Here is a 14,844-nt window from a genome sequence, read left to right as displayed (position 1 = left end):
AAAGAACAATTTCCTAGGAAGATGCCATCTCATTTTGTGTCTGGGTACAGTTTTTTGTTTTTGTTTTTATCAGTTATGGGGCTTGAACTCTGGGCCTGGGCACTGTCCCTCCGCTCTTCAGCTCAAGGCTAGCACTCTACCACTTGAGCAACAGCACCACTTCCGGTTTTCTGAGTGGTTTATTGGAGATAAGAGTCTCATGAACTTTCATGCCCTGCCCAGTCTGGCTTTAAACTGTGATCCTCAGATCTCAGCCTCCTTAGTAGCGAGGATTACAGGTATGAGCCACCAGTGCCCAGCGGGTACAGTTCATGATACCATGCTTTCTGAGATTACCGTGTCTCCAGAAATGAAACATGTCTATTTGCTAGCAAGGAAATATCTAAAAATGAAATTTAAAAATACTTTAATTCATAATAACATCAAACAGAATAAAATATTTACAAGTAATGAAATAAATTGAAGACATAACATGTATGTAGACAACTATAAAATATTGCTGAGAGAAATTAAGAAAGCTCTACATAAATCAAGAACGATCTGTGCTCATAGAGTACTAGATACAGTAATATCAAGATAATGACTTGCTCCATATTGCCCCATAAATCTAGAAATCCTTTCTGAGATCGTGTCCTTTTATTGCTAGTAATTGATGATAAGAAATTTTTGTATTTTTCTTTACTTATAAAGGAAAACAACAGTAAGCTAGAAATTCACAAAAGCCAAAGAGAAATCATTGTATTTCTTGGGGGAGGAGAGTTGTATGATTTTTCCAAAATATCATTTAACATTGGATCCTTTCACCTGCTAGTTGTACTTGTAAGACTGATTTTTCAGAAATATGGTGTTGAGATATGTTCTCAAAGGTATTGTAATGCTACTTATTAATGAAAAATTTAAAAATTCACATCAGGAAAATGAGAAATGTAGGAAATCATTGATTATTTTTAAGTTACAGCAGAGTCTACTTTATGTGCCAAAGTAGAAAGCCCCAGAGACATGGTAACCTTAGAAAGCATGGTATTAAGAACTGTACCCCCCCCCCCCAAAATGAGATGGCCATAGAATAAGAAAAGCCAAGGTGACAAGCTGTGTGTATGCAGGTACTTCTAGAACTAGTCCAGTCCAATTTCAATTTTGGTATCGCACCAGTCCTCAGACATTTCTGACTACATGTGCTATGCTGGCTTCCATCTTATTTCACCAAATCTGCTTGAACCTCTGGCTTGTTCTATTCTTTACCTTAGTTTATATGCTCTTACCTCTTGGCAACAGGTCTCTGTGGTCTGGCTCCATGACCAGTGAAGGGCAATGTGGTACTTGCCTCAGGGAGTCCCATTTCCCACATCCTCCCTTTGCATGTCTTGTTTTTGTGAGCAGTCCTCCCAGGCCTGATGTATTGAAAGGTGCTAAAGCAGACTCTAATGGAAACTACTAGTGACAATACTGCCGCAAGGACATTGTTTTGTTTGTCTTCTGTTGAAGGAATGTTCCTCAGTGGTTTCAGTTACCCAGTTTTGCCAAGTGCAGTTGGAGTTCTGAGATAAGAAAATACCCTCAGAATGAGTCCAATGGAATCCTTACAGCTAGGCTTTTTCACATGTCAGCCATGTATTTCTCATACAGTAATCTGAACAAATGTTAAGCAATATTAAAATATATATGGAGAGACATGGTAATTTAGAAATCTGTTCCATATTATCAGTGATTGAAAAGTCCAGACCTGATATTAGACTAAATTTTAAAAGGAAAGATATTTGCAGATTCATTATGTGGAGAAGTCTTTTAGATTGTTCAGTAAATTTATGTTCTTTTTCTGCTTTGCTTTTGTTCTAAATTGCAAATCTATTTTGTATAAGTGCCAGTGGAGCTGCAGGGCCTCATCTCTCCATTGGAGACCGCTGCAGAGAGCAGACAAGGGGCGTTTGAATAAAGAATTACAGCTACTTTTCAGAAAGATTTTGTTGTCTCAGAAATGAGACCCCCTGAGAGAAAATGAAATAACTTTTTTAAATAACTTTTTTCTTGCCATTTCTTTCACTTTGAAGGACATTTTATCTAACACGGCTTAAATAACAATTCTTCTTCAAGGGTGAAATCCATTAGAAGTGTTAGCTATCAGCCATTAGTTATGCAAAACATACCTGTGTTCATTGTGAAAATATGTTGCTAGTGAGTGCAAATAATCCTATTTTTAAAAGGACCAGTGCCTATATTTACCTATTCTCTGTGAGACAAATGAATGACAAAATGTAGCTATAGTTTTGAAGTATTGGTGGCAGTTCTAAAGTGAAATTTGTTTAGCTGGCAAATCCATTGCATGGATGTCAGCGAAGTAGTTGGTCCTGGCGCTCCACTAGCCTCTCAGCTTTCCCAGCCTGTTTTTATCTGCTTGCAAATATACGTTAAATGATATTTTCAGCTAAGCATCTGGCTTTAAGGTCCATTCCTTTTCCTTTATAGTCATTGGATATGTGGTATTGATTTTGTACCTGGAAAACCACTGGTTTACCTTAAAAACAAAATTATGAAAAGCACTGCTGTTGACCAGTGGAGTTGATTATAGTTAAAAGCACATTTGAAACAGTCCAGTTCCTTAGATTCTTGGAGGGTTTAAGTTCAGCTCATCTTAACTATTATTGCTGTTGAGTTAATAAAAAACAATTTAAGAAAGAATAGTGCCATCTGGATACATTTGTGTCCTGTGTGATTGAATTACAAGTCTCTCAAGGATGCAGAACCTCAGTAGTTCATTCAATCTGGCAGTAACAACTGGTCACCTTTTAAAGGCCTCACCTCTATTCCACTAGCTGTTAAATTTCAGCACATAGTTTAGAAAGGATGCTCCAAACCACAGCCACCGCCATTGTGATAATTAATCAGTTCTGACAGCATATAAAGAATAACTATAGGTGTTTGGCTATGAAAGGCAAAACAAAGTAAAAACAAATAAAACAGTTAATTAGAACTCATATCTCTAAGTGCTTGACTGAATACTAAATGAAGTATTTTTCTTGTATTATTCTTCAATGATTAGTCTGATTTTCAGAAGCAAAGAAAAAAAAGTCTACTAGGAGCCTTAGGCTAGAAAATATGTCATTCTTCATTTGTATAATTCATGAAAATAACAACATTATTGTGGTTTTTAAATTTATTTTTATTTATTTATTTTTTGTCAGTTGTGGGTCTTGGGCACTGTCCCTCAGCTCTTCAGCTCAAGGCAAGCACTCTACCCCTTGAGCCACGGCACCACTTCCAGTTTCTGAATGATTTATTGGAGATAAGAGTCTCATGGAGTTTCCTGCCCGGGCTAGCTTTGAACCGCGATCCCCAGATCTCAGCCTCTTGAGTAGCTAGGATTACAGGTGTGAGCCACCAGCACCGGGCTTGTGTTTTTTTATACCTTTACTTTTATTGACTTACTGGCTAAAGAATAAACAGGTTTGATTCCCTCTTTCATTTATTTTCAAAAATATGTTATGACTACTTTTTATGCCAACCTGGGTTACACATTCTGAGTGCAGAGACTAATCACAGATGTGTTTATGGATTAGATAATCAGCCCTGGCTGAAGATGAGGTTATAATAGATAGTAGGTTATTGATCAACACTGACCAGCTTGACTGTGGCCCAGAATTATGCCTTTCTTTGCACTTACGTTATCTGTGAGACTGTTAATTTCTTTAAGATTCACTTGTTAAAGTGTTATTTGGGAGAATTTATTACATCATTAACTACAGATTCAGAAATACAAATCAAATAGAATAACGAAATAGAGAACAATGTCCTGAATTGGGAAGAAGATAATTTACTAAAGGATAGTTATGCCTATTATTTAATTTAGGATATACTTATGGTGTTAGTAAATTATAATGTAGTTATATTTCTAGGAATATGTCTACATTTCACACATTTCATTTTATACCAGTCTTTCCCATACTAATGTATTCAAGACATTTTGCCTTTCCTATATCAATTAGTGATAATTAGGACTGGAGTTGGAGCTTGGTGGTAAAGAGAATGCCTGAAGCCCTGAGTACACTCTCCCCACCAAAAAACAACAAACTGATTATTGCTCACAGATGAATCATAGATATGATCAGTCAAAATGCTAATAGATTTTTCTTGCTGAAGTATTCAGTTTTTATTAAGCCAGGCACAGAAATACTTATTTGGCTTTCTGCTCTTTATTTCTGGCCTATCTCTTATTGTATGTTTATCTATCTTTGTATCTATATGTATTATTGACATATTATGTATGAAAATATATAGAATAATTTCATATAGCTTGTATTATGTACTTAATGTAACAAGATATATTTCTGTTGTTATTATACAATGATTTAGTTGTATAATATAAATTACAAGTATCAATTACCTAGTTTGTAATAACATACAGTACTTACCTAGAGAAAGAGCTAAACCTTTAACTGTGGAGACCACAGGGTATTCATCCTTTGTACATTCCTACCTTCTCCTGGAACTCTGATTTTATTTAAGGACACAAAAGACACTGGTTTAGGTAGCTGAACTTTACCTTGCATTGGAGCTGACGTTTAATGAAGTTCTAGGGAATGAGGTGCAAATAATAACTAGTTTTCTATTGGCAGGAACTTGCAGGAGATCCCTTTAAAAAAGGGCTCAAGTTAGCTACTGTATGTCCTTTGATCTCATTCCTATTCCCTTCATCCTTTGACTTTCCCTCCCCAGACTTCCAGAAAGGCTGAAACCATTTCACAACTATTAAGGAAAGATTGAATTACAGTGACCTCAACCCTGAAATCTTTGAGTTGCAGCTATAGAAGCTTCCTTTTTAACCTTTTGTTAGGTTAGAACTGTATGCTGTTCTAAATATGTACATGGCCTCTCTCTTACAAGGTAGCAAAAAGTAATGTGTAAGCCACCATATCGGGAAGACCCAGCATCATTCACTATGGCTTTTTCTTGAATCTTTAAACACTTTACAGCCATAGAAATGTATAGTCAACTCCTCTTCTAATTTGACCATCAATTTTTATCCCGTATCTTGAGGTCAGAGATGAAAAAATGGACTTTGCTTGCTTTTTTTTTTGAACTTGAAGTTGAATGGAATTTGGAATGTTGAATGATGAAACAGAATCTATCTATGGCAACTGAGAACTTAATTTTTATACAAACTATGTAGGACTTAGCTTTTGAGTATTTATCAAATTGTGGAAGAATAATGGAGTGGGGTTTGGCATTTTCGGTCAGTATTATCTCAAGTGACATAGATAATGTTATTTATAATTTATTCAGCAATTTATTTAAATTGTTTTCTGTTTTGAGTATGGAAGATTATTTGAACATGTAGCATGAAATTTTCAAGTATTTTGATGTATAACAAATTTTCTAATTTATTAGTTATTTTTAATATATTGAAGTAAAAAGAACAAAGTCAATTTTACATAAAGATCTATCTTAAAACATTAGATAGATTCTTTTTGACCTTTTTCTTGTCCTTTTACTCCTGTTTGTTTGCCCATCTTTAAGAATTTTTTGTCTCAAAATGATTTTATTATTAGGAAGCTCTTCTTATTTACAAGTGCCATCAAGTTGTTTGGAGGCCTTTCGCTTTAAATGTACAGGCTAAAAGTGTGCTTAAAAACAAACATTTGATCTCTTTTTATTTCAGAATGTATTTAGCTGACCACCTTGTGTTGTGCATGCACACACACAGCTTTGTGTGGCCATGAAAAAGGAGATAGGCTCTTGAGTTAGGATTTTACACTCAGTGAAAAAAAGCTACTGTGAAAGGTGAGAACAAAAGATTATGTATGGTCCTTTAGGCAGACCTAAAGAGCCTTCTCTGTGATTCTGGAGAAAATGGAAAAGTATTATTTTTTTTGAGATTTGTTATGATTAAAGAAAAAAACTTGCAACATACTGAATATATTATACTTAAATGAACAATTAACATGTTTTTATTTTAAAATTATAAATCATAACCAAATATATCATGTTATAGTATTTTGGTAACTTTTATACCATGCTTATGATTAAAGATGAATCATGTTTTTACTTACTTTTTGTGGTAAGATATTTGAAATTTGAAATACACATTGTTGACTATATTCCCCATACAATGCCACTGATCGGTAGACTTTTTCCTTGGATCTTCTTGAAACCTGTGTCCTTTGAGCAGCATGGCTTCTGCTGCTCTTTTACAGCCCCTAGTGCTCAAAACTGTACTATCTAGTGCTATCAGTTTGACTTTCTTACACTCCACATATAAGGGAGATCTTGCAGTTTTGTCCTCTCTGGGAGATCAGGTGACAGACCCAATAGAGAACTACAGTTTTAGGTTTGGAGACACTCAGTGTCTCAGCAGATCTTCTCTGATTGGTTGCCCTATGCCTCAGTTTACATATGTGTGACCAGTCAGAGCCCAGCCCAGGATATAAAAACCTCTAGACTCAAGAGACAGAGACAGCACACAAAGGTTGGCGAGAAGACACACACAGACAGCAACAGAGGCCTTTGACCAAGATACTTCCAAAGTTCTTCGATCTTATCCTCTATTATTCTAGACTTCATTTGTTGAATTGAGACAACAATCCGAGAAGGCTACAACAGCAGCACTAGCTGTAGAGCTCCAACACTGACAGGCATTGTCTGTTGCTGAGTTGCAACGCAGGTGTTGCCTGCTTCAGGGCTGCAACTCTAGCAGTCTCTGCAAGCTCTGGAGTCGGAACAGTTGTGTGGGCTTTATCCACCAAGAACAACTGAAGAAATCTATTTCAATAGTTGTTGCAATTGACAGAATTTTCTTCCTTTTTAAAGGGAGAACAGTATATATGTAATATGCTTCCTTTGTTTTTCCCAATGATGGGTATATGGGGAGATACCATATCCTGCCTATTGTAAATGGTGCTACAGTCTTGTGGACATGCAAATATCTCTTCAGTATACTCATTTCAATACATATGCACCCATTTGTGCGTTTGCTGCACCAAATAATAGTTCTGTTTTTAAGTTTTGGAAAACCTCCATCCTGTTTTCTGGAATAATTTTCCCCTACTTGTACTTATAGCTTTCCTTTCTCCACATTCTTAAGGCACCTGTTCTCAGTAACCCTTCCATCAAGTATGAGTTGCCCATTGTGGTTTTTATTTGCATTACTGTAGTGATCAGAGATGCCGAACCTTTTTGTGTGTACTTACTGGCCAGTGTAATGACTTCATTTGAGAACTGTCTGTTCAAATTCTTTGGGGTATTTTTGTGGGGGTGGTTTTTCTTTGGGAGAGGGCAGGGGCCTGTACTCTGGTTCGTACTGAAGGCCTAAAACTTGCTAGGCAAGCTTTCCCCCACTTGAATACACCTTCAGTCCTTTTTGCTTCAGGTTATTTTTTCAGATGGGTCTCAAATATTTGCCCTGGCTAACCTCAGTCTGATACTCCTGTATTATACCTCTTATACACCTGGGATTGCAGGTGCTGTGCCAGCTTTTTACCTATTGTTAAATGGGTAGTTTATATTCATATATGTGTGTATGTATGCATGTATTATGAAATTGAGCCGTTATCAGATGGACCCTGTGTAGAGATTTCTTCCATAGCAAAGCTCTCTCTTCACTCTGTCAATTGCTATGCAGGAACTTTTAAATTTGATACAACCACGTTTTTTCCTGGTAGTGTTTTGGCTTTTTGTCTTACGCTTAAATCTCTCATCCATTCTGAGTTGAGTTTTCTGAATAGATTTAGATAAAGATGAAGTTTTACTCATCTATAGGTGGATAGCCAGTTTTTCCAATACATTTATTAATGAAATTATCCTTTCCTCATTGTGTGATTGATTCTCCATAGAGAATCAATTGACTATAAATATATGGGTTTGTTTCTGGACTCTGTCTTATTCCACTGGTCAATTAGTCTACTTTTATGTGAAGGGTATGCTGGTTTGATTCCTATAGCTTTTGTATGTAGTTTGTCAACAGGTAATGTGATAGCTTCAGCTTTGGTTTTTTGCTTTTGTTTTTGTTTTCCTCAAGATTACTTTGACTATTTGGGTCCTTTTATGGTTCCATGCAAATTTTAGGACTATTTTACCAAATTCTGTAAAAAGTTATTGAAATTTTTATTGATATTTCCTTGAGTTTGTGGCTTAATATAGGTACTTTAATAATAGACATTCTTCCCATCTAAGAATATGGGATGTCTTTCCCTCTAATCATTTTCCTGAATTTCTTTCATCAGTATTTCATAGTTTTTAGTATGCAGATCTCTTAGTTCTTTGTTCAAATTTATACCTAATTGTTATTTTATATTTCAGGTAAAAATTTACACCTAATTTTTATTATCTTAGGAAATTCTTGTTTTTACTTTCTTTTTCAGATTGTTCAATTGATTTATAGAAACTCTACTGGTTTTTAATGTCAGTTTGGTATTCTTCAGTTTTACTGAATTTATTTATTCTAGCAATCTGTAATGGAATCTTTAGAGTTTTCTGTATTTAAGATTAAGCTGTCAGCAAACAGATTGTCTCATTTCTCTTGCCAAATTGCTCTGAGTCAGACTTGTAATGCTGTGGTGAAAAGAAGGCATAGGAATGGACATCATAGTCTAGTTCCTAATCTTAGAAGAAAAATTTAAACTTTTCACCATTGAGTATGAAGTACTGGATTGTGGATTTATTATTTATAATGATTATTATGTTAATATACAATTTATAATTAACCATTAAGAGTTTTATCATAAAAATATGTTAAATTTTATCAAAGCTTTTCATACATCTTATTGAGATGATTTTATAGTTCTTGGCATTTTGATATGATTATAGTGTATCACATTTGTAAGACTTGTTTGTGTTGAAAATTCCTTGTATCCCAGAAGTAAATCCAACTTGACCATTGTGTCTGCTCCTTTTTAGTATATTGTTGATACAGTTTTCTAGACTAGCTTCCAGTACACTTATGCCACTTTGTATTCTCATCATTAGTGTTAAATGTTCTGATTTCCCCATGCCTTCACCAAAAGGCTACCAGTATCTGTCTTCTATATCATAGCCATTCTAATGAATGTGAAGTATTACATTGTTCTTATGTTATAGTTGCCTGGTGACAGTGATGTTGCACATCTTTTTATATGCTCTTTGGACATTTGCAGAAATGTCTATCTAGATCTTTTGCCCATTTTAAAATTGGGCTTAATTCCTCATTTATTATTGAATTGTAACAGTTGTTTGTATATTCTAGATATATCTCTTATCAGTTACATGATTTGGATGTATATCCCATTGAACAGCAACAGCATATCAAGGTTTTACTAAAATCATATTTAATAAATATATGAATGTCTAATGTATTTCTATTACATTATTATAATATTAGAATATAAGTGATATATAGAAATTTTAATTTCATCCTTAAATTATTAAAATGTGCTAAAATAAACTGATGTATTTCATTACAGCTCATTATGATTGTTGAAGAGTTTAAAATTTCATTTTAATTGACAAATTAAAATATGCAATATAATTTTTTTCAAAATTTTAATTTGATTTTTAATTTTATAGATGGAAAAAGTGGAAGCAGATCTAACTAGATCCAAGTCTCTTCGTGAGAAACAATCAAAGGAGTTTTTCTGGCAGCTAGAGGATGTCAAACAGCGATATGAACAGCAGGTTGGCCTTTCATTCTTAGATACCAATTAATTTTTCATGCATGAATAATCCCTCTTTCAAACACCTCTTTATATATAAAATCTCTGCATAATGAAACTATTTACTAAAATCTTTTATTACCAATCTATTTGAAATCATTAAAAGATTTATTTTAATAAAGTTCAGAATCAGGGTTTTAATATTCCACTGAAACCTATTTTAACAGTTTGTTTATATGAATGTCTGATGGAAATATTTATTGTGACTCTTGAATTCTTCTATTCCAGACCCCTAGTTGGACTTACATGTTTATTTAAGAAATAGTGTTGGGTACCTAATATGCCAGGTTCCATTACTGACATGGGGGAAAACAGGGCTTGACAGATTTAGTTCTTTATCTCCTGGAGCCTACATTTTGGCAGGCAATTAATGTTAGGATAAATGACAAAGCAAATTTGTAGAAAGATTTATATAGAAATATGAATGTTGGGGCTGGGGATGTGGCTTAATGGTAGAGTGCTTGCCTAGTGCGTGAAGCCCCAGGTTCAATTCCTTAGTACCCCACCAACAGATAAAGCTGGAAGTGGTGCTGTGGCTCAAGTGGTAGAGTGCTAGCCATGAGCAAGAGGAAGTCAGGGACAGTGCCCCAGCCCTGAGTTCAATCCCAGGAATGGCAAGAGAGAGAGAGAGAGAGAGAGAGAGAGAGAGAGAGAGAGAGAGAGAGAGAGAGAGAGAAATGTGAGTGCTCATAGACTATGCCACACAAAGAATGTAGAGGATTTGGCAGCATTGGATAGGTGGATTGGATATGTGGGCAGCAAAGCCCTGGCATTTATGTAGAGTCCTAAATGTGAGGAAGGAGCAGTTGTGGAAGAATGTTCTGTAGTATTCTAGTCTACACATCCATAGAAGAGGGGAGGCTGGATGCCTCTAAGGAGCAAAATGACAGTAAGAACAGGTTAGGTAGAGTGAGTGAGACAGGTTCCAGCTGTAGGAGTGAGGGGAAGATGACTCAGATTATGATGGAAAAGATTCGATTTTGTCCTCAGTGCTCTGTCTCTTATTTAGTTAGGAAAATATTTTCTTTTTTATCTTTTTAAAATTGTATTTTATTGTAAAGATACTGTATAGAGGGGTTATAGTTACATAAGTAAGGTAATGAGTACATTTTCTTGTTGAGCATTGTTACCCCCTTCTTTGTTGTTCTCCCACTATCCCTTCCCTCCCCCACCTCCTTTACTCCTCCCTCTCCCCCAAAGTTGTAAAGTTCATTTCCAATATAATGTCGTGTGGGTATCATTGTTGCAATGGGTCATCCTGTGTCCTTGTTCCAGCATTTTGTTATTCCCCTTCCCCTCCCCAAATTAGACAAATGTATATACAAAATCAAATACAGTGACAACAGGGGATCTACCATAGGGGGAAGAAGATACAAAGGGAAAAAATTATATATTACATTAAAACAACAGCAACAAAGAAAGACCTCCTGTGTCTTATCTTGGGGTTGATTTCACTTTTATTTTCTTTTAAAATATATATTCTTGTTTATTCCCAGAATATTTAAGTATTACTAATTTTTACTTACCTAATTTGGTTTTCTCTTTTTATACTTACAATCTCAAGTTTATTGTAAGAAAACTCTTCTAATCAAAACTCAGATAAACAAATGACTTTGAAATTTTTGGAGGGCAATGGGGAGGGGTAAGTGGAAGGTAATGAAGGATGGGGTAACAATGATGAAAAACAAATGTACTTACTGCCTTACTTATTATAACTGTAACCCCCCCCCCCCAGCTCATCACCTTTTCAATAAAAATAAAAATAAAAAGTTTTTTTTAAAAAAAGTTGAATAATATAGGGAAATGCTTAAAGTCATAAGCTAACTACTGTAGAATATTTTCTCTTTTGTGTTCTAGTACTGGGGCTTGAACTCAGGGTCTTATGGTTTTCTTGCTTACAGATGATGTTCTTATCACTTGATCTGTGTCTCCAGTACAGCATTTTGCTGACTAATTGGAGATGGAATCTGGCAGACTTTGCAGCATGACCTGGCTTTGAGCTGTGACCCTACAGGTCTTGCCTATTAAATAGCTAGTATTATTGGAATAAATGACCAGCACTTGGCAATGGTGTGGAATCTTAAGTAGTATCAATATACTGAGAGGAGTGGGAAAGAAGGGAAGGAGTAAATCAGACTCCTGTGGAAATACTTCCACAGGTGCAAAAGATGTGTGTTTGCATGCATTGTCAGAATTATTTGTAGTAATGAAAAAATCCTAAATGAAACAAATTATAAAATAAATCATGCATGCTGACATCACAGTATGTAATAAAATGACCTTATTAGAAAGACTGATCTAGGTACTGACATAGACAAAAGTCTAAGATAGGCTGATAAGGGGAATAAGTTACAGTTTAGAAAACTTCATATTTACTATCTCCTTGAACTTAGGAATTTGGTGATATGATGATTGAGACCATTTTATTTGAAATTTTATAAGGTGTATGTGTCATGTATTATTGTAATAATTAAAACATTAAGGTATAAATGCTACAAAATAATAGAATAAGTATAGAACATTTTATAGATATAGGTTAAATTGTACATAGTAAGAAGTTTCATCATATAGTCATCATATGTATAGCTATATATAGCATATATTCCATATTCATCATATATATAGCTATATATAGCATATATTCCATATATGCTATAATGCATGTTTTATTGTATTTATTTTCTGTTATTTTTTTTCTTACCTTCTTTCCACCTCCTAAGTGATCCCACTTTTATTTGACAACTTTTTTGAATTTGGACTAAGTAAATAGAATGCAAACTCAAACAGTTTATATACAGTATAAAATAAGCAAGAGATGAAAAAGCCTAAAAGAGAAGAAAAGAGAGAAAAGATAAAGCATTAGGAGATTATTTTTACAGGTGCCAACATCTGTGAAACTTCAGCTTTCCTAACAGCAAAAGCTGGTGCAATGAGTTATTTTATCAGATTCTTTAAAGGAAAAATGGGATAATTTAAGAATGAAGTAGATAGTACCCCTTATCTCCCCCTTTTTTGGAAGTACTAGAGCTTGAACTCTGGGCCTTGTGCTTGCTTAGCTCGCTCACTCTGGTGCTCTACTGCTTGAACCATGCCTAAGTCTAGCTTTTGACATATTGTATATAAATATAATGCTATTATAATAATATATAGTTATAATTTATTTAATTATAATAATAGATAGTAATAACCATGCTTCTAATTACATGGAAATATTATAACATATGCATATACAATTTATAAGTATAATTTTAAAGTAGTGTTTAATCATGATATGACTAGAGTGTTTCTTTTTCATTTACTTTTTTTTATTACCATCAATTAGTTATAAAATTGGTTTACATATGTATACAGTATAAAAAGGTATACTTTAAATGTAATTGACTAAATAAAAATTGTTTTTAAGAAAATGAAGAAATAATATTAATAACAAATATGGTAGGAAAGTGATTATTAAATTAATACATTTGTAATGAATACAAAGAATTAGTGCTTAAATAATATAAATATTAATGTCCCAATAATTGACCTAGCAAAAGGAAAAAACACACAAAAGAAATTAATTAAGAAACCAGGTGGAGCCAGGGATCATTGGCTAACACCTATCATCGTATCTACTCAGGAAGCTAAGATCTGAGAATCACTGGAGTCAGTTCAGATCAATCTAAGAGACTCATCTCCAGTTAAGAAGTAGGGGCATGGCTCAGGTGGTAACGCATCAGTTATGAGCAAAAAAGCAATAGCATAAGACCCTGAGTTCAAACCCTAGTTCCTATAAAAAAGCAGAAAAGAGAAAAGCCCAAATAGAAACATTGTCAGTGATATTATTAATAAAATTCAAATTACTATAAGTAGTAATTACCTGCAGAGGTTGGTGAAAATGTATTGAAATTGGCAGTTTCTATATCAGCAGTGGAATTATAAATAAATTCAGCCTTTGGAAAAGACTGGCGTGTTTACTGAGTTGTAAAAAAAAATATTTACCTTCTCTAGCTCAATTATCCTTAACCTTGAAGATCAGGCAGAAATATAAATCATTATTGTTATTGTTTAAATCATGGAATAATTTTTCTATACATCTCACTCTGTAATAACATTACTTTTTTCTTTTACTGTAAACAACCTTTCATGGCAGTCTGTTTGGAAGCATGTTAAGTTTCATAGGCTTTTCTTAGAATGATAGATTTTATAACCTACCTGTGTTAACTTTGTCAATAATACATAACTCCATAAGAAAAATTGATGAATTCACTGAAGAACTGATTTTATCAGTAGAAGCTATACCGTACTGTATTAAATTTTTTGTTGTTTCTTTTCATGAAAAAGAGATGTATGATGCAAATGTAGGTTATATGAGAAATTTTAAGAAACACAAAGATATCGCAGACTGATATATATATTCCTCCTATTGCAAGACTGTATATTCAAGTTAACCCTGAGAATGAAGACCCTAGATAGTAATTCACTCAAGACAGGTGAAAAGCAGGAATATGTTAGTTTACTTTAGGAGAATATTTATTGGTTTGATAGTAGTATAAACTTTTCAATTAATCTTTTCAACAGAACAATTTATTAATTGAAGCAATATTTTCCTACCCATTTCAAATTTTTCAGGTTTTTAACTGTGAAATTTAATCATGAGAAATAATAAGTATTCAACAGTGATCTCTACAAGTCGAGATGAATATACTAAAATCAAAGTCAGTTAATTTAAACTCACTTCTTACTTTGAACCAGGTTGCTAAACTGGTGCATACAGAATGAGGTGGGGATGCAGTCTATCAGTCCTTCGTTGAGTCATCTGCTAAGGCTCTTCATGAAGGCAATGTGGGAAAATAGGGCCTGGATCTTGACACTTTTTTGTGATTATGTGTCAGCTTAAAGGGCTATCTCTGAAAGATTCATGTCAACCTGGAATACGATTTTATTTATCTGGGAGTTACTGGATAATGATTTGAAAGTCAAGTTTCTGGATATTTAGAGCTCAGAGGGGTAATTTAATGTAGGATTAAAAATATCCTCCGTTTTCTGAAACTTCATGCAGGCTGAAATTAAGGTGATTACACTTAATAGGATTGGATATACAATGCTATGCTTTGGTTTAGAAAATCAGCTGCAAAACTAAGAGGGTAGCAGGCAGGAAGACAGTTCCAGAGACAAGGGGAACACA

General features: G+C 34.2%; 1 protein-coding gene across 2 annotated transcripts in view; it reads left to right on the top strand.

The window, feature by feature from the left end:
• Positions 1 to 14,844, top strand: part of Cep112 (centrosomal protein 112) — a 344,883-nt gene that overhangs the window by 137,161 nt on the left and 192,878 nt on the right. For both annotated transcript variants that reach the window (XM_042665492.1, XM_042665493.1), the window contains one exon: positions 9,532 to 9,639. In XM_042665492.1, the coding sequence (XP_042521426.1) occupies positions 9,532 to 9,639 (108 nt within the window). The remainder of the gene's footprint in view (positions 1 to 9,531; positions 9,640 to 14,844) is intronic.

The sequence above is a fragment of the Dipodomys spectabilis genome, unplaced genomic scaffold (genome assembly GCF_019054845.1).
Source record: "Dipodomys spectabilis isolate Male_0828 unplaced genomic scaffold, ASM1905484v1 ptg000329l, whole genome shotgun sequence".
Lineage (NCBI taxonomy): Eukaryota > Metazoa > Chordata > Mammalia > Rodentia > Heteromyidae > Dipodomys > Dipodomys spectabilis.
The sequence above is the reverse complement of the archived record's forward strand: the minus strand, read 5'-3'. Positions and strand labels throughout refer to the sequence as shown.